This window comes from Podarcis bocagei (genome assembly GCF_964188305.1).
Source record: "Podarcis bocagei genome assembly, chromosome: 13".
Taxonomy (NCBI): domain Eukaryota; kingdom Metazoa; phylum Chordata; class Lepidosauria; order Squamata; family Lacertidae; genus Podarcis; species Podarcis bocagei.
This window is the reverse complement of record NC_138138.1, coordinates 30,573,927-30,598,664: the sequence shown is the minus strand read 5'-3', so window position 1 is coordinate 30,598,664 and position 24,738 is coordinate 30,573,927. Positions and strand designations below refer to the sequence as shown.

General features: G+C 44.7%; 3 protein-coding genes across 3 annotated transcripts in view; 2 read left to right on the top strand and 1 right to left on the bottom strand.

The window, feature by feature from the left end:
- LOC308571684 (vomeronasal type-2 receptor 26-like) overlaps nucleotides 1-24,738 on the bottom strand; it is a gene marked incomplete at both ends in the record, with an annotated part of 363,060 nt that overhangs the window by 246,972 nt on the left and 91,350 nt on the right. The gene's annotated exons all lie outside the window — the stretch shown is intronic.
- On the top strand, nucleotides 3,418-6,284 carry LOC308570640 (olfactory receptor 6C75-like; the record flags this gene model as incomplete). Its single annotated transcript, XM_081165554.1, has 3 exons — nucleotides 3,418-3,510; nucleotides 4,118-4,903; nucleotides 6,108-6,284. Exons 2-3 carry the CDS (start codon nucleotides 4,127-4,129, stop codon nucleotides 6,282-6,284), a joined length of 954 nt encoding a protein of 317 aa, XP_081021680.1. The 5' UTR covers nucleotides 3,418-3,510; nucleotides 4,118-4,126.
- Nucleotides 14,201-15,028, top strand: LOC308570639 (olfactory receptor 10A7-like; the record flags this gene model as incomplete). Its single annotated transcript, XM_081165553.1, has 1 exon — nucleotides 14,201-15,028. The coding sequence occupies one exon, from the start codon at nucleotides 14,201-14,203 to the stop codon at nucleotides 15,026-15,028; it is 828 nt and encodes a 275-aa protein (XP_081021679.1).

Genomic DNA, 24,738 nt, shown 5'->3' with positions numbered 1-24,738 from the left:
CCTTTTCTTTTTCCTTGGCCTCTTTAGATTCCTTAGCTTTAGATGCTCTTGTTCTCCCTGCACCACTCATTACACATCTGTCAGTGTTCAAGGTCAGATTGTCTATTGTTCCATGGGAGAGACAAATTCAGTTATAAACAACCAGTGAAGTGGAATTCAAAACAAAAGTCAGTTCCCAGGATTTTATAATCCGAAAGCCCTGTAGGGGGAGTGCCACCAGGTTTCAAAGACAAAGAAGGAAGTAATCCGCCATTAAAGTTCCGAATTATTTCAACTCAGTAAATTCAATGATCCAACAGTCCCTTCAAAGACTCAGAATTCCCCAAAGCACCTTTTAAAGTTCAGCAAAATTTCACAGGAGGTGCTTGCAACAATATCACATCCAGTCTTTTCTGCTCAAATGTATCAGTTACGCTTGCAAAGTTTTTGCAACTGTTTCCGCAGTTTGACACAGTCTCCCTCTCCGGCAGCCCGACGATCTGGCTTTTTAAAAATACGACCCAAAGAAAAAGGAGGTAGGAGAGAAGTCTCCTTCTTTTAATCAATGTCCCTTTCCACCTTCAATTCAGCAGGAAAAAGAGCAGGTTTAATAGCACGAAAAAGTTAAAGCTTCCCACAGTCCCGTTTCAAGCGCTTTCCGCTTTTTAAAGCTTTGCTTTGATCTTGTCAGCAATGTCGGAAGACGGACTTCCCTTTTCTCGTCTCCCGTTTTCAGCCAAATTTAACAGATTCTTTGCCAATTTTAAACCCTTTACTCACGGGTATGTTGCTTGCAGTTTGATGTTGGTTTTAGGAAGAAGGATCAGCGCTCATCTGCAACGGCCGCGCGGCTTCACTTCCGCGGAAAGAGCGATGAACTCACAGCACCGCTACCCCTCCTTCACTCCGGGTCTCCTTACGGGGTCCCTTCTGTGTTTTCGGAGCAGCTTCTGGTGCCCGCCGAGTCCCACGGCCACGGGCTCACTCTACCCGTGGTTTATCTTGATGGGTCGTCGCTATGCCGCAGCGAACGACCCTTTTCCGCGGAGCCCCTCTTCAGAGCTCGAAGAGGACCGCCATTACAGTTTCGCGCCGCCCCCGGAAGTCCTGAAGCAAAGTTCTTAACCCGAGGTAATATTTCTGGGTTAGCGGAGTCTGTAACCTGAAGCATATGTAACCCGAGGTACCACTGTAAGGCTATTTGAGTGGGATTGGGGTTACTTTATTTATGTGAGTTGGCCTTGGGTGGCATATATTTTCCTTTCCAGTGCTCTGAATCTTCCTTTTCGCCTTCAAAAATCATCTTTCTGCAGGGATTTCTTTAAAGGTGGTCTCTACATCTACACACACACGCACACCTATGTGAAGGGTATCTTATAATATGATGTGTTTGCAAGTGGCAATGATCTCCTAAAATTCCTGGGTGTCAGATTCTCTCCATAATTTCTGAAATTTGTTAATGTGGGCTTCAAAATCAAGTCAGCTTCCTCAGGAGCTGGGCTTAGAAAGGTGCCATCCAAAAATAAAGATCAGTCACAGCAGAATCATTACCCTGACAAAATATGAGACAAGTGCCCTAGCTACTTCATTTGGTATCTGAACCACAAGCCAATATAGTGGTCATCCAGTATGAAAATTATATTCAAGAGTATCATATCCTTTGGAGATCCTTCAGAAGATCCACAAGCTATTTCTTTCTTTCCTCTTTATAATAAATGTGATCCTTGATGCAAAAAGTATTATATTATGGAAGATGAGCAGACTTTATTTTTGGGAACATCCATTTCCTTTATAATTGATATATTACCCATATACAGAGCTATAGCTAGGTGATCTTGCGCCCCTGGAAGAACCGTCCAGATTGCACCCCCTAGCCATCAACAAATTAGCTCTTCTTTCTGCCTCTCCTCCATCCCCCTCCACCCATTCAATGCCTCACGCACTTCACCTTGTAATGAATTCCTTTACAGAAAATCCAATATTTAATTTATTATTTCTTAATAAAAGGTTTTTGTGTGCCATGAAGGTCCCTCCAGCACAGCCAGCAGGTAGAGCACCTTCTTGCCCATGGGCTGCCCCTTTTTGACTCCCCTGCACCCAGGAGAGCCCTCTCTCTCCCCCCCCCCAAGCCAACAGGGAGCGCAGCCAAAAGGCCATTCAAGCTTTCAGTTCCTAACTTAGCAGCGAAAGATTTTTCTCCACCTTTGAAATGGGGTCGCTGGCAGCTTCCTACCCCTCTTGATTCCTCTGAGCAGCCAATGCCCCCCCCCCCCCGTTCGATGGTTCAATGGCAGGGAGCTCTGCACAGAGAGCAAAGGGGCACCGAGACCATATAATACCGGTCCTGAAATACCTACATTGGCTCCCAGTACATTTCCAAGCACAATTAAAAGTGTTGGCTCTCACCTTTGAAGCCCTAAACGGCCTCGGCCCAGTATACCTGAAGGAGCCTCTCCAGCCCCATTGTTCAGCCCGGACACTGAGGTCCAGCTCTGAGGACCTTCTGGCAGTTCCCTCACTGCAAGATGTGAGGTTACAGGGAACCAGGCAGAGGGACTTCTCGGCCGTGGTGCCCGCTCTGTGGAATGCCCTCCCAGGAGATGTCAAGGAAATAAACAACTATCTGACTTTTAGAAGACAACTGAAGGCAACCCTGTATCGGGAAATTTTTTATGTCTAATGTTTTACAATTTTTTATGTGCTGTAAGCTGCCTGGGGAATTGCAGCCAGATGGGTGGGTATAAATAATAAAATTAATATTATTGCTATTATGTCAAAGGCCTTGCTTCAACCATACAATAGAAGACTGAGATATGTAACACTAATATGTAGAATATTTATATTGTTTAAACAACAAAAAAGTACCTTCCTTTGTCCTCATGACTGAAACTCTGGCATTTTAGCCAACTCAGGTAATTAGTACGGCCCCAAAAGGCTAGGTAAGATTGCCGTGGGGACTAGATTTGTTATGTGAGCCACTGGGTTGGCTATCCTAGCATTGGGTATTGTAATATTTAAAATGGCTCTCCTTCATTACTTGCTCCTTGGTTGGGAACTGTTGTAAAACTGCCAAGTAAACAAAACCTGGCTCTCCTTGGGGAGGTGGTCCCTCTGGGTGGAAACATACATATCTATAAATCACTTCAGCATAGAAGCATGGGAGTATTGTTGTGATGATTTCACGTACCTCATTCAGGTATGTAAAAGATTTGGGGGGCTTGTTTCATTTTGTTTTTGTTTTTTAATGGTGCATAGGCACAAATGAGAACAAGGAACTCGATGTCTTCATAAACGATTAAATCCACTCCTGTATGTGTGTGTATATGGGAAATGTTTTGCAAATTCATGCTTTTTTCTCCCTGCAGTATACAGCAAGGATGCACTAAATATTCATCACTGGTAAATTAGACAATTGCAACATATCTCTTTGTTCTGTTAGGAGTTGGAGTGTCAACCACACCATAATTGAGAGTTTCACATCCATGAGGTGTGATTTCTCTGTTTCTTCTCCAATCAATATCCACTATTTAGGTAAGGAGAAAGCAACTTCACTTAACTACCGTACATGGTAAACATGTTAGTTTTCTATTAGGTGATAAAGATATGTAAATAATCTTCCCACCTTATTCCTCCAATTAAAAAGTAATTTAAAGTAAGATATTTCAGAAGTAGGAATGTTATCTCTGTGCAACTTGAGAAATAACTTGAAAGGTTGCTGGCCCCTTTAACGAAGGAGGTTTGTCTAATAATACTTTGCTTGTCTACATAAGTATTTTTGCATCCTTTTTGTTGTATGGTATGCTAATATTCTCTTAAATTTAGCTTTTAGAATGTGTGGATTAAATTGATCATTGAGAATTCCATTATGAACTGACCGGGTGGACGACTCATATGTGGATCAGAAATTAGTTATCCCGTGGATTTCACACTGCATGAAAGTCCCACATTTAAATATGTCTATTTTCAGGGATGGGGGAATCATTGTGAAGTGTGTGTTTTGAGATTTGAGAGAAATATATTTTAAATTTTATGTTTCACTCATGTTTTGTGAATAAGTCTTTTATCCTAAACTAGCTGGGGGAAAGCCCCATTTGTACATAGAAAAAGTTTATTTAATAACAATTTTACTTATTTCTAGATTCATTCTATGGAAAAGAAGGTATTGGAAAACCAAACAGTGGTTTCAGAATTTATCCTTCTGGGGTTTGGAGATATCCCAGCTGTCCAGGTCTTGCTCTTTCTGATGGTCCTGATAATCTACATTATCACCATGGCTGGAAACATCCTCATTGTCACACTTGTCATGGCTGATCAGCATCTGCACACACCAATGTACTACTTCCTAGGAAATCTGTCATGCTTGGAGACTTGCTACAGCTCAACAATCTTGCCCAGAATGCTGGCCAGTTTTGTGACTGGAAACAGATCAATTTCTTTCAATGGCTGTTTTTTACAGATGTACTTTTTTGGTTCACTAGCTGCAACAGAATGTTTCCTCTTATCTGCCATGTCATATGATCGATATTTGGCCATATGCAAACCTTTGCACTACACAACCCTTATGAGCAACAGGGATTGCCTCTGTTTAATGATTGGGTCCTGGATAAGTGGCTTTCTAGGAAATACTATATTATTTCCTTTGTTGCAGTTGACATTCTGTGGGGCAAACGAAATAGATCATTTCTTTTGTGACTTCAACCCCTTGCTAAAATTGGCTTGCAGTGATACTCACAAAATCATAATTGTTGCGTTCGTGATTGCTTGCATTTTCACACTGCCTCCCTTTTTTCTGACAGTGACATCTTATGCTTGCATCATAGCCACTGTCTTGAGAATCCCTTCTTCCGCAGGAAGGAAAAAGGCTTTCTCTACCTGCTCATCCCATCTCATTGTGGTCACCATTTTCTATGGCACCCTGATGATTGTATACCGTATTTTTCGCCCCATAAGACGCACTTTTTCCCCTCCAAAAATGAAGGGAAAATCTGGGTGCGTCTTATGGGGCGAATGCAGGCTTTCGCTGAAGCTTGAAGAGCGAGAGGGGTCGGTGCGCACCGACCCCTCTCGCTCTCCAGGCTTCAGGAAGATATCCGCAGTCTAGGCAGCCCTGTGGGAGGTCCCACAGGGTTGCCTAGGCTGCGGATAGCAGCCTGCTTCTCGGAGCGTCGGGCGCCCTGAAGGCAGAGCGCCCGACGCTTCGGGAACAATTCCGCCGCCCAGGCAGCCCTGTGGGAGGTCCCACAGGGTTGCCTAGGCTGCGGATAGCAGCCTGCTTCTCGGAGCGTCGGGCGCCCTGAAGGCAGAGCGCCCGACGCTTCGGGAACAATTCCGCCGCCCAGGCAGCCCTGTGGGAGGTCCCACAGGGTTGCCTAGGCTGCGGATAGCAGCCTGCTTCTCGGAGCGTCGGGCGCCCTGAAGGCAGAGCGCCCGACGCTTCGGGAACAATTCCGCCGCCCAGGCAGCCCTGTGGGAGGTCCCACAGGGTTGCCTAGGCTGCGGATAGCAGCCTGCTTCTCGGAGCGTCGGGCGCCCTGAAGGCAGGGTGCGCAAGGCTTGGGGCGGCAGCGGACTGCTTGCGCGCACCTAGAAGCTTGGGGCGTGCTGAGGTCAGCGCACCCCAAGCTTCTGCATGCCGGCAAGCAGTCCGCTGCCGCCCCAAGCCTCCCGCCGGGTGCGGGAGGCTTGGGGCGGCAGCGGACTGCTTGCGCGCACCTAGAAGCTTGGGGAGTGCTGAGGTCAGCGCGCCCCAAGCTTCTGCATGCCGGCAAGCAGTCCGCTGCCGCCCCAAGCCTCCCGCACCCGGCAGGAGGTCCCGCCGGGTGCGCAAGGCTTGGGGCGGCAGCGGACTGCTTGCCGGCATGCAGAAGCTTGGGGCGCGCTGACCTCAGCACGCCCCAAGCTTCTGGATTAGCGCAGGGGTCCGCTAGCCCTGGGAGAGGCGCCGGCTCTCCCACGCTAGCGGAGACCTTGCCGGCACGCAGAAGCTTGGGGCGCGCTGAGCTCCGCACGCCCCAAGCTCCTGGTGTAGCGCAGCGCACCTGGGGGGGAAATAAAAAATTTTTCCTTCATTTCCCCCCTAAAATCTAGGTGCGTCTTATGGGCCGGTGCGTCTTATGGGGCGAAAAATACGGTACATGCTGCCTGACACTCAGTTGCTGGGAGATTTGAACAAAGTTTTCTCTGCCTTTTACACTGTCTTGACTCCAATGGTCAATCCCCTGATCTATAGCCTGCGAAATAAAGAGGTGAAAGAAGCCTTAAGGAAAATTCAAGCAAAAATAATTCAGGCTAGATTTCTAAAATAAAACAGTGTGTGTCAATGAATATTTGGTTTCTTCAGAATTGTATCCATTGCTTCTGTAGTGATGTAATAGTTATATTTGCACTGTAGTAGTTCCTAAGGGACGTGGGTGGTGCTGTGGGTTAAACCACAGAGCCTAGGGCTTGCTGATCAGAAGGTTAGCAGTTTGAATCCCCACAACAGGGTGAGCTCCCGTTGCTCAGTCGCTGCTCCTGCCAACCTAGCAGTTCGAAAGCATGAAGTGCAAGTAGATAAATAGGTACTGCTCCAGCATGAAGGTAAACGGTGTTTCTGTGCACTGCTCTGGTTCGCCAGAAGCGGCTTAGTCATGCTGGCCGCATGCGGTACGCCGGCTCCGTCAGCCAATAAAGCGAGATGAGCGCCGCAACCCCAGAGTTGTCTGTGACTGGACCTAATGGTCAGGGGTCTCTTTACCTTTACCTTTTTAGTTCCTAAGACATCATAAGTTTCTATCATCTATCTATCTATCTATCTATCTATCATCTATCTATCATCTATCATCTATCTATCTATTTATCGTCTAGCATCTAGCATCTATCTGCCTATTTATCACCTTCACTTCCATCTCACATGTATAGAGCATTTCAGGTGCACACCAGTTCCTCCACATCTGACACCCCATGAAATAGTCATACAAGGAAAGTTATGTACAATGTAGTAGGTCCCTCCTCTGGCCAAATACTCCACAGTGATTATTTGTACATGCATAGTGGCTGAAAAATACTTTATTCACTCAATGTAGTGTTCTCCAGACATTGCTGAACTCCAGTTCCATAACTAATGCAGAGCCACAGAGCAGAAAGATCCCAGCCAGTCTTGCCCAAATTCATGTTGGGATATGGAGAAAAGTGTGAGCACAGGGTGCTAAAGGCAGGAGTGGGTGAATACGTAAATTTCAGTTTCTCTTGTTTCTCATTTTTTCCACTTTTCAGTTTTCTAGATTTCCACATCAGCTTGCAATTTTATTTTATATTTAAAAATCCCTCGTGAAAATTCACCAGCGTTTTTGTGATTATTTCTCCTGAAATATTTTGAAAAGCAATTTCCCCAAATAAAATACAATTCAATATTATTTTGACTAACTCAATGCATTTTTATGCACACTTCACCCTAGTGTTTTTGTGATCATTGCTTCACTAAAGAATTGCAAAATTAGAGAAGGAGCAATGTCAAAGGCTGGCTGCAAGCCATTTCACATATTGTTGTGGGAAGTGCAAATTACGTAGGTTCCCTTTAAATGCAAACTTACTTATCCCCACCCCACAGCCCTACTTACTGGTCAACACCAGCACCTTGGAAATGAACTGACATTCAGCGGTGATTGTTAAAAACTGGTTATGATACATTTCCCATCTCAGTCAAATTTATTGTACTATTTGAAGTTATAAAACTACATTCCAGGGCAGGCCCATGTACATTGCAGTAGTAGTATAACCAAGGGGTTGGGGGAGAATGAATTGTTAGAGGTTTCAGAACTCACAGGGTTAAGGAGTTCTGAGTGACGTCTCTTTCCTGAGGCGTGGTCACAAACACTTATGGGAGTGGTTTGACTCTGAGTGTTTCAGTCTGCCTCTGGTACGCTATGCGAGAGGGAGGATATGCGAGCTTTCGCCAGGTCTGATTTATGCTGTTAAACTTCATGATTAAAGGCTAAGAAGATAAGGAACGTCTTGTGTCTGTTCTAAATTTTTACCCACACGCTGCAATTGCTTCTAACTGCTGTGATCGCTCTGCTACCGGCCAAGAGGAGGAAGGACGTTTGGATCGGCATGGATAGTTTGCAAGCTGCGCAACGGAAGAGTGCTGGACTCCATGTTTGGACTTATTGGCACTCTCGGCCCTTTTGGCCTCTTGGTTGCCATATGAATCACTGAGCTTTACTGCTGGTTATTAATCTGTAACCAATTAGCAAAGATTTATGTAGTTCTTATGGATCACTAGTGGAAAAGCAGAAGAAAAAGAGTGCAAATAACAAGGCCAGTGGAAGTGATGGTATTCCAGCTGAACTATTTAAAATTTTAAAAGATGATGCTGTTAAGGTGCTACACTCAATATGCCAGCAAGTTTGGAAAACTCAGCAGTGGTTGAGAAGATTGGAGAAGATCAGTCTACATCCCAATCCCAAAGAAGGGCAATGCCAAAGAATGCTCCAACTACCACACAATTGCACTCATTTCACACGCCAGCAAGGTTATGCTTAAAATTCTACAAGGAAGGCTCAAGCAGTATGTGGACCAAGAACTCCCAGAAGTGCAAGCTGGATTTAGAAGAGGCAGAGGAACCAGAGACCAAACTGCAAACATGTGCTGTATTATGGAGAAAGCTAGAGAGTTCTAGAAAGACAGCTACTTCTGCTTCATTGACTATGCAAAAGCCTTTGACTGTGTCGACCACAGCAAACTATGGCAAGTTCTTAAAGAAATGGGAGTGCCTGATCACCTCATCTGTCTCCTGAGAAATCTCTATGTGGGACAAGATGCTACAGATAGAACTGGATATAGAACAACTGATTGGTTCAAAATTGGGAAAGGAGTACGACATGGCTATATATTGTCTCCCTGCTTATTTAACTTATATGCAGAATTCATCATGCGAAAGACTGGGCTGGATGAATCCCAAGCCGGAATTAAGATTGCCGGAAGAAATATCAACAACCTCAGATATGCAGATGACACAACCTTGATGGCAGAAAGTGAGGAGGAATTAAAGAAACTTTTATAATGAGGGTGAAAGAGGAGAGCGCAAAATATGGTCTGAAGCTCAACATCAAAAAAACGAAGATCATGGCCACTGGTCCCATCACCTCCTGGCAAATAGAATGGGAAGAAATGGAAGCAGTGAGATATTTTACTTTCTTGGGCTCCATGATCACTGCAGATGGTGACAGCAGCCACAAAATTAAAAGACGTTTGTTTCTTGGGAGAAAAGCAATGACAAACCTAGACAGCATCTTAAAAAGTAGAGACATCACCTTGCCAACAAAGGTCCGTATAGGGCAAATGTTGTCCCTATTTTCAAAAAGGGGGAAAGAGAGGACCCAAATAATTACCGCCCAGTCAGTCTGACATCAATAGCAGGGAAGATTCTGGAGCAGATCATTAAGCAAACAGTCTGTGAGCACCTAGAAAGGAATGCTGTGATCACCAATAGTCAGCATGGATTTCTGAAAAATAAGTCATGTCAGACTAACCTGATCTCGTTTTTTGACAGAATTACAAGCCTGGTAGATGAAGGGAACGCAGTGGATGTAGCCTACCTTGATTTCAGCAAGGCATTTGACAAGGTGCCCCATGATATTCTTGTAAAGAAGCTGGTAAAATGCGGTCTTGACTATGCTACCACTCAGTGGATTTGTAACTGGCTGACTGACCGAACCCAAAGGGTGCTCATCAATGGTTCCTCTTCATCCTGGAGAAGAGTGACTAGTGGGGTGCCACAGGGTTCTGTCTTGGGCCCGGTCTTATTCAACATCTTTATCAACGACTTGGATGATGGACTCAAGGGCATCCTGATTAAATTTGCAGATGACACCAAACTGGGAGGGGTGGCTAACACCCCAGAGGACAGGATCACACTTCAAAATGACCTTGACAGATTAGAGAACTGGGCAAAAACAAACAAGATGAATTTTAACAGGGAGAAATGTAAAGTATTGCACTTGGGCAAAAAAAATGAGAGGCACAGATACAAGATGGGTGACACCTGGCTTGAGAGCAGTACATGTGAAAAGGATCTAGGAGTCTTGGTTGACCACAAACTTGACATGAGCCAACAGTGTGACGCGGCAGCTAAAAAAGCCAATGCAATTCTGGGCTGCATCAATAGGAGTATAGCATCTAGATCAAGGGAAGTAATAGTGCCACTGTATTCTGCTCTGGTCAGACCACACCTGGAGTACTGTGTCCAGTTCTGGGCACCACAATTCAAGAAGGACACTGACAAACTGGAACGTGTCCAGAGGAGGGCAACCAAAATGGTCAAAGGCCTGGAAACGATGCCTTATGAGGAACGGCTAAGGGAGCTGGGCATGTTTAGCCTGGAGAAGAGGAGGTTAAGGGGTGATATGATAGCCATGTTCAAATATATAAAAGGATGTCACATAGCGGAGGGAGAAAGGTTGTTTTCTGCTGCTCCAGAGAAGCGGACACGGAGCAATGGATCCAAACTACAAGAAAGAAGATTCCACCTAAACATTAGGAAGAACTTCCTGACAGTAAGAGCTGTTCGACAGTGGAATTTGCTGCCAAGGAGTGTGGTGGAGTCTCCTACTTTGGAGGTCTTTAAGCAGAGGCTTGACAACCATATGTCAGGCGTGCTCTGATGGTGTTTCCTGCTTGGCAGGGGGTTGGACTCGATGGCCCTTGTGGTCTCTTCCAACTCTATGATTCTATGATTCTATGATTCTATGAAAAGCTATCGTTTTCCCAGTAGTGATGTATGGAAGTGAGAGCTGGACCATAAAGAAGGCTGATCGCCGAAGAATTGATGCTTTTGAATTCTGGTGCTGGAGGAGACTCTTGAGAGTCCCATGGACTGCAAGAAGATCAAATTGATCCATTCTTAAGGAAATCAGCCCTGAGTGCTCACTGGAAGGACAGATCGTAAAGCTGAGGCTCCAATACTTTGGCCACCTCATGAGAAGAGAAGATTCCTGGGAAAGACCCTGATGTTGGGAAAGATGGAGGGCACAAGGAGAAGGGGATGACAGAGGACGAGATCGTTGGATAATGTTCTCAAAGCTAGCAGCATGAGTTTGACCAAACTGCCGGAGGCAGTGGAAGACAGAAGTGCCTGGCGTGCTCTGGTCCATGGGGTCATGAAGAGTCGGACACGACTAAACGACTAAACAACAACATGTGCACATTTGGTTGTATCCTTGGAGCGATTCTTGAATGGTTCAGACTCCCAGCAGTTCTGTTATTAAACCTGAAAGCAATGAAAGGTGGTGCGGTAGAAGCATCATTTCCAAGTTGCTGCCAGCACAAATCAATGCTCTTTCTATGTGCCTTGATCCTTTTCACTGTGGATGCTAGAACCATCTATACACAGTTTATTTGGGCCTAAAGTGCAGTTGGTCTGTCACTTATGCAAGAATTCCATTCTGGGGTTACAGATGCAAAGACAAAATCATGCAAAGTCAGGAACCGCCCAGAACCATATCTCTATAAGGTGGAGGGCTCCTTCCATGACCTTCCCAGAGCCCCGGAAGGGGACAACTCCTACTCTTTAATAAAAGGGGTTGGGGTGAATAGTGAGGGGAGGGGAGGCTTGGAGCAAGCTGTGTGGGTGATGAGCTGTGAGGGGATAGGGGAGGGGTGGGTGATTTGTAAAGGAAAGTAGATTTAGTTAGGTGTAAAAGTATGCACATACAGTTACACATTTGCAGACTCATTGTAGGCCTGCAATTGAAGTCACATAATTCAGTCTCCACCTCCCCAGAATGATACTGATTGGTGAGCCAAAATGGGCTACTGACCATAGTTTCTTACAGCAGATGACCGTTGTGAAACAAATGAGAAGGAAATGATCTTATAATGTAAATAAGACAAATGGAATTGAAAATGGTATTTCAAAGTGTGAGGAAGTCATTGAACAACTATTATAACTTATTCAATTAACTTTTATTGCTGGAAAATGGAACAAAAGTTTGTGTAATAGAGAACAGGATGTAAACTTTATTAGAAACCCCAAGGTTCCTTCACAATCCTGTTCCTTAGGGGCACACAGAAGTCTGAGATATGCCTCTGAAATCAGTTTGCACATCCTATAGAGGGGTGATATCTATGAGCGGAAAGTAATGAGAGTAAGAGAGAAGGAATATTGTTCACTCTTCAGTATTTTTTAATCAGGAATGTATTGGGAAATGAAATGAAATTTCCCTGTTTTAGAAAATAATATTTTATATTATTATTTTCTTCTTCATTTGAACAGTTGGGTGTGGAAGAAATACCTGACCCATCCACGTTTCCATGTCTTTCAAGATTTTACTTTGCTTCATTAAGAAATATCAGCTGGCATTTCCTGCACTGGTGTTTATTTGCGTTCATTATGCTGGTAAGTGAGACTCTTTACTACAAAAAAATTAACAAGAGAAAGAACCAAGACTGTTTTACTCTATAGAAAGATCCACTGTATTTTGACTTCAACCTGATCTACAAAGCAGTTCTATTTTCTGTCTACTCAGAAGTAAGTCCCACCACGTTCAAAGGGACCTACTCAAGTATGTGTGTATAAGATTAAAATGTTTATATGATAATTAATACTGCATGAATGCATACACAATAAGCTTTCTATGTAAGAGTGAGATTTATTAATTTATTGCTATCATGTTGGTTTCTCAGTGATAAAATGTATAAGGAAACAATCATGTATTAAGCACTACCGTATGGCAGTAACTTCAAAGACAGAATCACCATGGTCTTTAAACCTCCCTTGTTGAAAAAAGTGTGACTGAAAAGCCTTTAATTTTGGGTAGACCGTGTTCATACTTTTAAATAATATTTTTATTTTAAATAACTACTTCCTCAAATTTATTTATTTGGAACAGTTTTCAACGGGAACACATCTTTTCCATTGAAATAAAATGGCACTTAAAAAAGCCAGATTATGCAACATTAAAAATAAGAGTGATTACATTCTGCAATTCATCTTTTCCACCAAAATTCAGTACTGTATTGTCTGGTTGTTGTTGGGTTTTTGTTTTGTTTTTTGTTCACTTGATCACTTGAAGTTATATTTATCACAACAGCAGAAATGTTATTTCTTCCAGCAGTTTAATGCTAATATGAAAAGAATGCCCCACTATGCAATAACTCACTCCATGTGAACAAATTGCACTGTGATCACTGAGGCTATGTAGAGTAGAGCTATTTAAAACAGCCCTGATGTTGCATCGTTAATGTGCTAATCTTGACAATTGCTCCATGAAATCTTTGGATGTGGCTATTCAGAGAAACGACCTGTTAACATGTGCCTGCCAAAGCTCGAGTGGTTTTCTGTCAACTCTTTCACAGAAGCCATCTCCAAATGGCTTGTGTCCAGTGTTCTCCAGAGCAGCCTTCCCAAACCTTGTCATTTCCACATGCTGTTGGACAGCAAATCTTATAATCTCTAACCATGCCAATGCTGGCTGGGGCTAATAGGAATTTTGTCTGAAACATCATGAAGGCATAATGTTGACTAAGATTGTGAAATTTTTGCTTTCTAACAGTCTGATGACTACATACAATACTAACTAAACAAAATGCAATCTCACAGTGCATTCTTGCTGCTTTTACTGTCAGCAGTAAATATGCAAATACTTTATTACTGCTTCATTGATTGGAATTATTTCTTCCTATGTTATTTTAAGGGACGCAGGTGGCGGTGGCGCTGTGTTCTAAACCACAGAGCCTGGGGCTTGCCGATTGGAAGGTCGGCAGTTCAAATCCCCATGATGGGGTGAGCTTCCGTTGCTCTGTCCAAGCTCCTGCCCACCTAGCAATTCAAAAGCATGTCAAGTGCAAGTAGATAAATAGGTACCTGTCCAGTGGGAAGGTAAACGGCATTTCTGTGCGCTGCTCTGGTTCACCAGAAGCAGCTTAGTCATGCTGGCCACATGACCCAGAAGCTGTCTGCAGACAAATGCCGGCTCCCTCGGCCTGGGAGCAAGATGAGCACCACAACCCCAGAGTCGTCCTTGACTGGACCTAATGGTCATGGGTACCTTTACCTATGTTATTTTAAGCTTTCTTTAACACATTTTGCATTCTTTTCTTCTCCCAGAAGAGTCAAACAGGAGCAATGAATGCTACAAGAGAGAATGGATTTGTCCTCTTGGGTTTAATGAATCATCCTGACCTGCAGCTGTTTTTGTTCATTGTCTTTCTATTGGTTTACATAATAATAATGTTGGGGAACATGCTCATTTTCATCATAGTCATAGCAGATCCATCACTTCACACACCAATGTATTTCTTTCTGAAGGTCTTGTCTTTCCTGGACATTTGCTACTCTTCGGTGACCCTCCCCCAAATGCTGGTTAATTTCCTATCAGAGAACAAACAAATTTCCTACACTGGATGTGCCACACAAATGTTCTTCTTGCTTTTCTTAGGGGCATCAGAATGCTTCCTCCTGGCTTTTATGGCCTATGACCGTTATGTGGCCATATGCAAACCACTGAGATACATGATCATCATGAACCAGAAAGTTTGCCTTTCACTGACTGTCCTCTCATGGTTCATGGGCAACTTGGTGTCTCTGCTTCAGACAGCTTGGGTTTTCACTCTGCCATTCTGTGGATCAAACAAAATTAATTATTTTTTCTGTGATATCCCACCACTCATGAAGCTTTCATGCATTGACACTTCTTTGTATGAAATGCAGCTCTTTACAGCTGCCATCCTAGTTATTTTCACTCCCTTTTCCCTTATCATTGTGTCCTACTCTCTGATTATTTCCAATGTCCTGAAGATGACATCCTCGGAAGGGCGTCAGAAAGCTTTTTCCACCTGCTCTTCTCATGTCTTGGTGGTGACTCTGTACTATGGGAGTGGCAGCTTGATTTATCTAAGGCCCAAATCACTTAATACTCAGGATAGTGACAAATACTTGGCTTTAGTGTACACCGCCATCACGCCCATGCTGAACCCTATTATCTACGCCCTAAGGAATAAGGAGGTAAATGGTGCCATTAAGAGGATGGTGACCAGGACCAGGAACAGAGAATTATTTTTTCACAGATGATCATTCATTCATTCATTCATCATAATGTTTGGAAGCAATAAAGATAAGTTAGTATACTTTCAATTGCTGGTACTATATAATTTCCACAGATTGAGCATGACCAGAATGCATAAAGTGGTGTCTAAAAGAAGCACAAAGGACAGTTCCCGCTCCTGGTAAACAGCATGCTGAAATTGGATTTTGTTATATAGGCAGCTAGCTCAATTGTTCCCCATTCAAAGAACAGAACAGACCAAGTAGGAGAGTACTGGATTTTGTTGTTGTTTATGCATAACTTAGTCTTAGCCATTCAAAGCACAGACCCAAACAGCAAATACTTAATTGAATCACAACTAGGTACAGAGTACATCATGGAAACCCGCCCCTTCTGTTCAGTTTTCCCTTACAAAAAAGGGGGGATATATGAGAGGGGGTGGAGTTACACAAAAACATGCAAAAATTCCTTGAAATTGTAAAAAGATGTAATAAAAATGACCACATAGTATTCTTAGCTGTAATTGCAAAACAATTAAAATAGCTGTAAACATGGAGTTGAATCAGACTAACATAAATCATATTCAGTGACTAGTAAGTATGTAGTATAAATTTAAAACAATCCTGATTTACCCCAAAGAATCATTTGAGATGTAGTTTATTAAGAGTTTTGAGAGTTCCACAATTTTGGCCACTAGTGTACACTGGAGGGCTGTATTAAGAGCCACCCTCTCCCAATTCTTAATATGATATAATAATGATTATCTGTGTTCGCACATACAAATAAATAGAAATAAGGAAATAATCCCAGCAAGGTGGTCGGGGTTATTATTATTATTAATAATATGTTGTTGTTGTTTGCCATTTCTTCAGCTGTCATTTGATCACAGCCTGTAATAATAATAATAATAATAAATTTTATTTATATCCCGCCCTCCCCAGCCACAGCCGGGCTCAGGGCGGCTAACAACAATCAAATAATCAGTCAAATAATCACACAATCTAAAAATATTTCATTATAAAAATTAATTAAATCAAATTGATGGCAACCAATTAAGCAGAATTATGTGCAGGTTGCCAGAGGAGGGAGTCAGGCTGCGCCCTGACCAAAGGCCTGGCGGAACAACTCTGTCTTGCAGGCCCTGCGGAAAGATGTCAGGTCCCGCAGGGCCCTAGTCTCTTTTGACAGAGCATTCCACCAGTTTGGAGCTGCAGCCGAGAAGGCCCTGGCTCTAGTTGAGGCCAGCCTAACCTCTCTGAGGCCTGGGACCTTGAGGATGTTATTATTTGCAGACCGTAGGTTTCTCTGTGGGGCATACCAGGAGAGGCGGTCCCGTAGGTACGAGGGTCCTAGGCCGTATAGGGCTTTAAAGGTTAAAACCAGCACCTTAAACCTGATCCTGTACTCCACCGGGAGCCAGTGCAGCTGGTATAATACCAGATGAATGTGGTCTCGCAGCGAAGACCCCATAAGGAGTCTCGCCGCGGCATTCTGCACCCGCTGGAGTTTCTGGGTCAGTCTCAAAGGCAGCCCCACGTAGAGCGAGTTACAATAATCCAGTCTGGAGGTGACCGTCGCATGGATCACAGTGGCTAGGTCAGGACGAGAGAGATAAGGGGCCAACTGCTTAGCTTGGCGGAGATGAAAAAATGCCGCCTTTGTTATAGCTGTAATCTGCAACTCCATAGAAAGGGAGGTATCGAAGATTACACCCAAACTCTTAACAGCCGGTGCTGGCACTAATTGCACCCCCGCAAGAGATGGGAGTTGCCCCCTCGATCCCATATCGTCCCGCCCCAGCCAGAGGACCTCTGTCTTCGAAGGATTTAACTTCAACCGGCTCCCACGTAACCATCCAGCCACAGCTTCCAGACATCTGGTCAGTGTGTCTGGGGCCGAGTCAGGATGGCCATCCATCAACAGATAGAGTTGGGTGTCATCAGCATACTGATGGCAACCCAGCCCAAAACTCCGGACAAGCTGGGCGAGGGGGCGCATAAAGATGTTAAAAAGCATCGGGGAGAGAATTGCACCCTGAGGCACTCCACACACCAAGGAGTGGCGTGATGACAATTCCCCCCCAAGCGCCACCCTCTGTCCCCGACCAGAGAGAAACGAGCGCAGCCATTGAAGGACTGTGCCCTGGATCCCCACGTCGGCAAGGCGGTGGTCCAGGAGTTCGTGATCGACCATGTCAAAGGCTGCTGACAGATCTAGAAGAATCAGCAGCCCTGACCCGCCTCGATCCAGCTGCCTGCGGAGATCATCTGTTAGGGCGACCAGAGCCGTCTCGGTCCCATGACCAGCGCGGAAGCCGGACTGGAATGGGTCCAGAGCAGATGTTTCATCCAGAAACCTACCAAGCTGTTCAGCAACCGCTCTCTCAATCACCTTACCCAGGAATGGAAGATTCGAGACCGGGCGGTAATTGGATAGAACTGAGGGATCTAATGATGTTTTCTTTAAGAGCGGACGCACCACCGCCTCCTTCAGTTCCCCTGGGAATATCCCGGTGCCAAGGGACAAATTGATGATATCCCCCAGGGGGCCCCGCACCTCGTCTGGACACGCTCTAATCAGCCATGACGGGCACGGGTCAAGAGGACAGGTGGTGGGCTTTCCAGCTTGGAGGAATCTGTCCACATCGGCTGGAGATATCCGGTCAAAGTGGTCCAATACTGGACCCGAGGACAGTCGAGGGGCCTCCAGTTCCTTTATTGTATCCAAATTGGCAGGGAGGTCATGGCGGAGCAACAGGACCTTCTCCGCAAAAAAGCTCGCAAATGCCTCACAGCTGTGTGTCAGATTGTTATTTAAATTTGGCTGTCCTTCAAGGGACGTTAAAGACCGAATTATACTAAATAATTGCGCCGGGCGAGAGCTAGCGGATGCAATGGAGGCCGAGAAGTAAAACTTCTTAGCAGCCTTCACTGCCATCTCATAGGTTTTCATAAAAACCCTATAAGATGTTCTTGAGGCTCCGTCACGGGCACCCCGCCATACTCGCTCTAGCCGTCTGAGGTCCCGCTTCATTTTCCGAAGCTCCTCGGTAAACCAGGGAGCCCGGTTTCTGCGGGGTCGCAGAGGGCGCTTAGGTGCGATCTCATCGATGGCTGCCAGGAGCTGGGTATTCCAGCCCTCAACAAGCTCAGTCAATGAGTCGCCAGGGGGAGCAAGGTCCCGCAAGGCTTGACGGAATCTATCCGGGTCCATCAGCCTCCGCGGGCGAGCCCAAATCGGCTCGCCACCTAAGCAGGGTGGGGGTGGAAAGTCAATCCTGGCTTTCAGAGCGTAGTGATCAGACCATGGCACCTTCATCGAAGGAGACATGATCACATCTATACCGGCGCCAAAGATCAAATCCAGCGTGTGGCCTGCTTGATGTGTGGGGCCCGAAACAAACTGGGAGAGCCCTAGTGTCGCCATGGAAGACACCAGGTCCAGAGCCTGTGAGGAGGGAGTGGCATCAGCGTGGAAGTTGAAGTCTCCCAATACCAATAGGTTAGGGAACTCCAAGGCCCAGCCGGCCACCGCCTCCAGCAGGCCTGACAGGGTGGCTGCTGGTGCGCTAGGTGGCCGGTACACCAGCCAGACAGCCAAGCTCTCCTCGGAGCCCCACACTAGGCCAACACATTCAATGCCGGGGATCGATGGCGATGGTAGAGCCCTGAAAGAACAATTTTCCCGGATTAATACTGCCACCCCTCCCCCCCGGCCCACAGTCCGTGACTGGTGGAGGACGGAGAAACCCGGGGGCGCCATCTCTTGTAAGGTAACAGTTACCCCTTCGCGCACCCAGGTCTCCGTCACACAAGCCAGGTCAACTCCCTGCGAGATAAAGAAATCTCGCAGGGTAGCGGTTTTGTTGCCTATAGACCTGGCATTGCACAACACCAGTGAAGGAGGTGAGTAATCCTTGCTCACCCTACCCTCGTCTCTCGGGATGGGGCGCAGATTGGAAGGGGTACGAGCGTATCCATATCTCGATCCCCTTCGCCTATAACATCTGCCCCCACCGCCATACCTCCCTCGCCCCTCCACGGTCGCAATCCCAAGCCTCATACTAACCTCCATTTACAAATAGAAAACAAAACAACCAAAACAATTATGCCCAAACAAAACCAATCCCGACCCCACTCAGTGTCCAACCCCAAAAACAAAACAAAATGGAACAAACAAAAATACATAAATAAAAACCACCATTCACGGTGGTACAACAAGTAAACAATAAAAGCACCTTTAAAACACCTTAAAATATATAAAATATATATATAAAATATATATGAATTTCTCTGTTGGCTTCTGCAGGAAAGCCCGGCGGCCCCTTCTTAGGTTGCCATCTTTATATGCTTACTGACCTGGGAGTTAAGCCCTGCTGAACTCAAGGTGGTCTACTCCCAAGTAGGAAAAACACACTGGCGGGAGGCCCTGGCGCATCAAAAGTCAATGCCTGCTCAGTCCCTCGCTCGCTTGCTCGCCAGGCCCTGGTACTGCAGGCTTTGGACGGTGCGTGCGAGCCCTCCTCTCCTCCTCCTCCCCCACCACTGGCATGGAAGCTACGGCCCTGCTGGGGTGACAGCGCAAGTGCCCGCAGAGAGGGCACTCAGAGTGTGCCATAGGTGCCATAGGTCCGCCACCACCGCCCTATGCCAGGCCCTCTAACATCCTGCAGAGGCAAATTGGGATGCACGTCTTTTGGGGCTGCACTCCCCATGCAAGTCACATGACTTACATGAGAGCAATGTGGATCGTTCAGGGCAGGGAGGAGCCTTCCTCACCTAGAGGGGCTGTCCATAAAGTAGTTGCTCATGGGTGGTGGAGAATCATGTGGGGAACATGACAGGAGAAAAATGAAGTCTCATATACAGCATTATATGTTCCCCAAAGGAAGCTAGCAGGGAGGAGAAGAAGGCATGCCTTGCTGCCAGTGGCTCTTTAGGTTGTGAAATGCTTCCATAACCATGAAGTACTTTATGGACTATCAGTGCTGGATCCCTGCCAGGCAAACACTCCCTGCTCAGCTTCCATACTTCTGCCAGTCATCTTGGAGATGGGCAGCCATGCCAGGGCAGGGCATTCCCTGCTTGCTAGGAGACACTGGCAGGTCAGGAAAAGGGTGGCAGGGAGCATCAGTTAATGATGAGTGGAACCTCCCCATGAATCAGTGGCATAGTGGGGGGGGGGCTGTGACTCCGGGCACATTTTTTGAGGGGGCATGACCAGGTGCCCCTGCAACAGGCTCCCTTATCAGAACCTGGCACTTGTGCCAACTCCATGGGGCCCTAGTGGCTCGGTCCCTGCTCCTGCCAACCTAGCAGTTCGAAAACACATCAAAGTACAAGTAGATAAATAAGTACCACTCCAGCGGCAAGGGAAACGGCGTTTCCATGTGCTGCTCTGGTTCACCAGAAGTGGCTTAGTCATGCTGGCCACATGACCCAGAAAAACTGTCTGCGGACAAACATCGGCTCCCTCGGCCAATAAAGTGAGAGAAAACCTGCAACCCCAGAGTCGGTCACGACTGGACCTAATGATCAGGGGTCCCTTTACTTTTTTATTGCTGTCTTATTTTGCATATGGTCACCCTAACTAGTCTTTCAGTGTTAATATTCATCAGCACACCTAATCACAAATCAGCTACTGCACATTGCTATGAGATCATTTGCAGATGAGGAACAGGCAGACCTTCAGATGTGATTTCAACTGCCCTCAGCACAAGGCAGCATGGCCATTGGTCAAGGCTGATATGTGTCAAAGTCCAATACGTGGTGAGCCACAGGCTCCCCATCCCTGTGATAACTCTATTAACATTACAATCAGAGCCATGTTTACTCAGAGATAAGACCAATTGTGCTGAGGGGGACTTACACGCTGTGCATCCAGTGGAAACAGGGCTGCTACTCATTTGTAAGTGAAGACAATATAGTCCGAAGTGATGACATTATGTTTGCTGACTGGGAGCAGTTGTGGACCTCCAGCATAAAATTTACGGCATGTAATGCCTTAAGAGAGAATATTATGAAAATGATTTACAGGTGGTACATGATCCCAGTCAAGCTTGCAAAAATTTACCACTTGCCTGATAACAAATGTTGGAAATGTAAAGAAACTGAAGGTACTTTTTTTCACCTTTGGTGGACGTGCCCGAAGATTAAGGCTTTCTGTGAAATGATATATAATGAAATGAAAAAGGTACTTAAATGTACTTTTCCTAAGAAACCAGAGGCCTTTCTCTTGGGCATTGTCGGCCAATTGGTGTCAAAGAAAGATAGAACTTTTTTATGTATGTTACAACAGCAGCAAGAATACTTATCGCAAAGTATTGGAAGACACAAGATCTACCCACTTTGGAAGAATGGCAGATGAAGGTGATAGACTATATGGAACTGGCTGAAATGACTGGCAGAATCCGAGACCAGGGGAAAGAGACGGCGAAAGAAGATTGGAAGAAATTTAAAATTTATCTTAAGAAATATTGTAAAATTAATGAGTGTTAAAATGTTGTGGTTAAGAAAGTAAGGGATTACATCTGAAAAAGAGTAAGTAAAAGAAAAGGAAAGGAAAGGAAAGGAAAGGAAACAATTGGATAAAATTAAGGGGAGGATTTGCTGAAATAAATTTGGAAATTGGAATGCAGAAAGGGGAGGTATGGGGAAGTCGGTGAAATAAGGTTCAAGGAAAAAAAGATTTGAAATTATACATGTTTGTTTGTTTTTGTGTATGTATGTTTATATTGTGTATTGTGTGTATTTTTATAATTTGTGAAAATTCAATAAATATTTTTTTAAAAAAAATACAGTCCGAAGTGAGAGAAAAAGAGAGAGCCAACCCCATTCTACTAAAACCTTAAGATATGCAATAAGAGAATCTAACTTATTTGTCCACTTGTACTTCTCCTTTCATACCATTGGAGCCAACTCCTAGGGTCTATGAGGGCTTCTGCCTCCACAATAAAAGATTTGAGGAAGTCAGGCCCCCACAAAGCTGATAGGCATTCCCATTCAAATGGTGTGTGTCATGTGATCAAGTATGTGTGGCAGGGCTTACCTGCGCCCCCACAATATCTTCTTCAAGTTGGTACCCCTGTTTCATACTTAATTCAGCACCTGATAATACAGTAAGGGTGTATGATACCCTTCACAATCAAAGAATTCCTCCCCTACCCAGAACCATACCTCTATAAGGTGCACGGCTCCTTCCATGACCTTCCCAGAGACCAGAAAGGGAACAATTCCTACCCTTTTATAAAAGCAGTTGTGGTGAATGGGGAGGGGAGGGAAGGCTTGGGGGCAAGCTGTGCGGGTAATGAGGTGTGACCGGATAGGGGAGGGGTGGATGATTTGTAAAGGAAAGGGCATTTAGTCAGGTGTAAATGTAGCATGCGTTGGCCAGGTATGGAGGGATGTGGGTTGTCAAAGGGTTTGGTGGGTAGGTGGGGTTGGTGACCAGAGTGAGCAGGCATTCCCTAGTTTTAAAATAAAAGAAGAAGAAAAGAAAGATAGCCTGAATATCTGGTGTCCTTTTTTTCTCTCAGTCACATTCTGGCATTATTGAGGAAAATCAAGAGAATTCAGTAGGAAAGGTGGCATTGATGATGACCTCAACGAGCTTTAAATAGCTACCTCCCTACCTTTAGTGGATGGGATTTTGCAGGTGACTGATATATGTGATCACTTGTTGCCCAAGCTTTCTTTCTTTTTTTAAATAAATTTTTATTGCTTTTTTTCCAAGGTCAGAAAACATCGTCAACAACATAACAAAAGCGATTTTACAGAAAAAAGAAGAGATTATAAAAGAAAATTCATTTTTCCAGATCTATTTTCGTAGTCAACTGGACTTCCCCAGATCTTCCATCCCCTGCTTTCTTTACAATAAAAATAAACAGCAAATTGATACCTTATTTTATGTGTTTTTGTGCTTTCATTTAGTTATATCATCTGTAATTTATACTTTTCAAAATCATAACTTAATTTCCATCATTTATAAATCTCAATGCTGAAGCATGTTTTTCCCAAAAACTTAGCAAATTCTCAACATTCATATAGCTTATAATGTTTTTGTAGATAGTCCTTAATTTTTTTCCAATCCTCTTCCACTGCCTCTTCTCCCAGATCTCGGATTCTGCCGGTCATTTCGGCCAGTTCCATGTAGTCCATCAGCTGCGAATGCCACTCTTCCAGCGTGGGTAGCTCCTGTGCCTTCCAATGTTTAGCTATAAGGATTCTTGCTGCTGTAGTTGCATATAAAAAGAAAGTTCTATCTTTCTTTGACACTCTCTGGCCCACAATGCCCAGGAGGAAGGCCTCTGGTTTCTTGTGAAAGGTGTACTTAAACACCTTTTTCAACTCATTATAAATCATTTCCCAAAAAGCCTTCACCCTCGGGCATGTCCACCAGAGGTGAAAGAATGTTCCTTCAGCCTCCTTACATTTCCAACATTTATTGTCAGACAGATGGTATATCTTTGCAAGTTTGACTGGGGTCATGTACCACCTGTATACCATTTTCATAATGTTTTCTTTTAAGGCACTACATGCCGTGAATTTCATACCGGTGGTCCATAACCTTTCCCAGTCTTCAAACATAATGTTGTACCCAATGTCCTGAGCCCATTTTATCATAGCTGATTTAACTGTCTCATCTTGAGTATTCCATTTAAGCAACAAGTTATACATTCTTGAAAGCACTTTCGTCTTAGGTTCAAGTAGTTCTGTCTCTAGTTTTGATTTTTCCACCTGGAAACCAATTTTTTTATCCTTTTTAAACACCTCTAGAATTTGGGCATAATGGAACCAGTCTTGCACCTTTCCCTTCAATTTTTCAAAGCTCTGCAACCTCCAAGTATCACCATCTCTTTCTATTAACTCACAGTATTTTGCCCAGCCACTCTCCATGTTACGTAGTTTAATGGCTTTAGCCTCCGTCGGTGATAGCCACCTCGGGGTCTTATTTTCAAGTAAGTCCTTGTATTTAGTCCAGACAATAAATAGAGCTTTCCTGACAATATGGTTTTTAAACAGTTTATGAGACTTTACCTTGTCGTACCACAAGTATGCATGCCACCCGAAAGCATTGCTATGCCCTTCCAGATCTAGGACATCAGTGTTTTCTAACAGAAACCAATCCTTCATCCAGCAGAAGGATGCAGCTTCATAATACAATCTTAAGTCCGGCAGGGCAAATCCCCCTCTTTCCTTCGCATCTGTTAGTATCTTAAATTTTATTCGGGGGTTTTGCCCTGCCAGACAAACTCCGTGATGTCCTTCTGCCACTTTCCAAAACACTCCACTCTGTCCACGATCTGGAGGGTTTGAAACAAAAATAACATTCTTGGCAATACATTCATTTTCACTGCTGCGATCCTTCCCAACAAGGAAAGTTTCAATCTTGACCAAATTTCTAAGTCCCTTTTAATTTCAGACCAACATTTTTCATAGTTGTCTTTGAACAAATTCAAGTTTCTCCCGGTCAAGTTAACCCCCAGGTATTTCACTTTTGTTACCACATTTAATTCTGTTTCCTTCTGAAACCCCTCTATTTCTGAAGGTGTCATATTTTTTGCCAAAACCTTAGTTTTTTGTTTGTTCAACTTGAATCCCGCTACCCGACCAAATTCAGAGATTAGCTCTAAAGCTCTTTTTGTACTAGTTTCTGGCTCCTGTACTGTCAAAACCAAATCGTCTGCAAAGGCCTTCAATTTATATTGTTTTTCTCCGACCTGTATTCCTTCCACCTG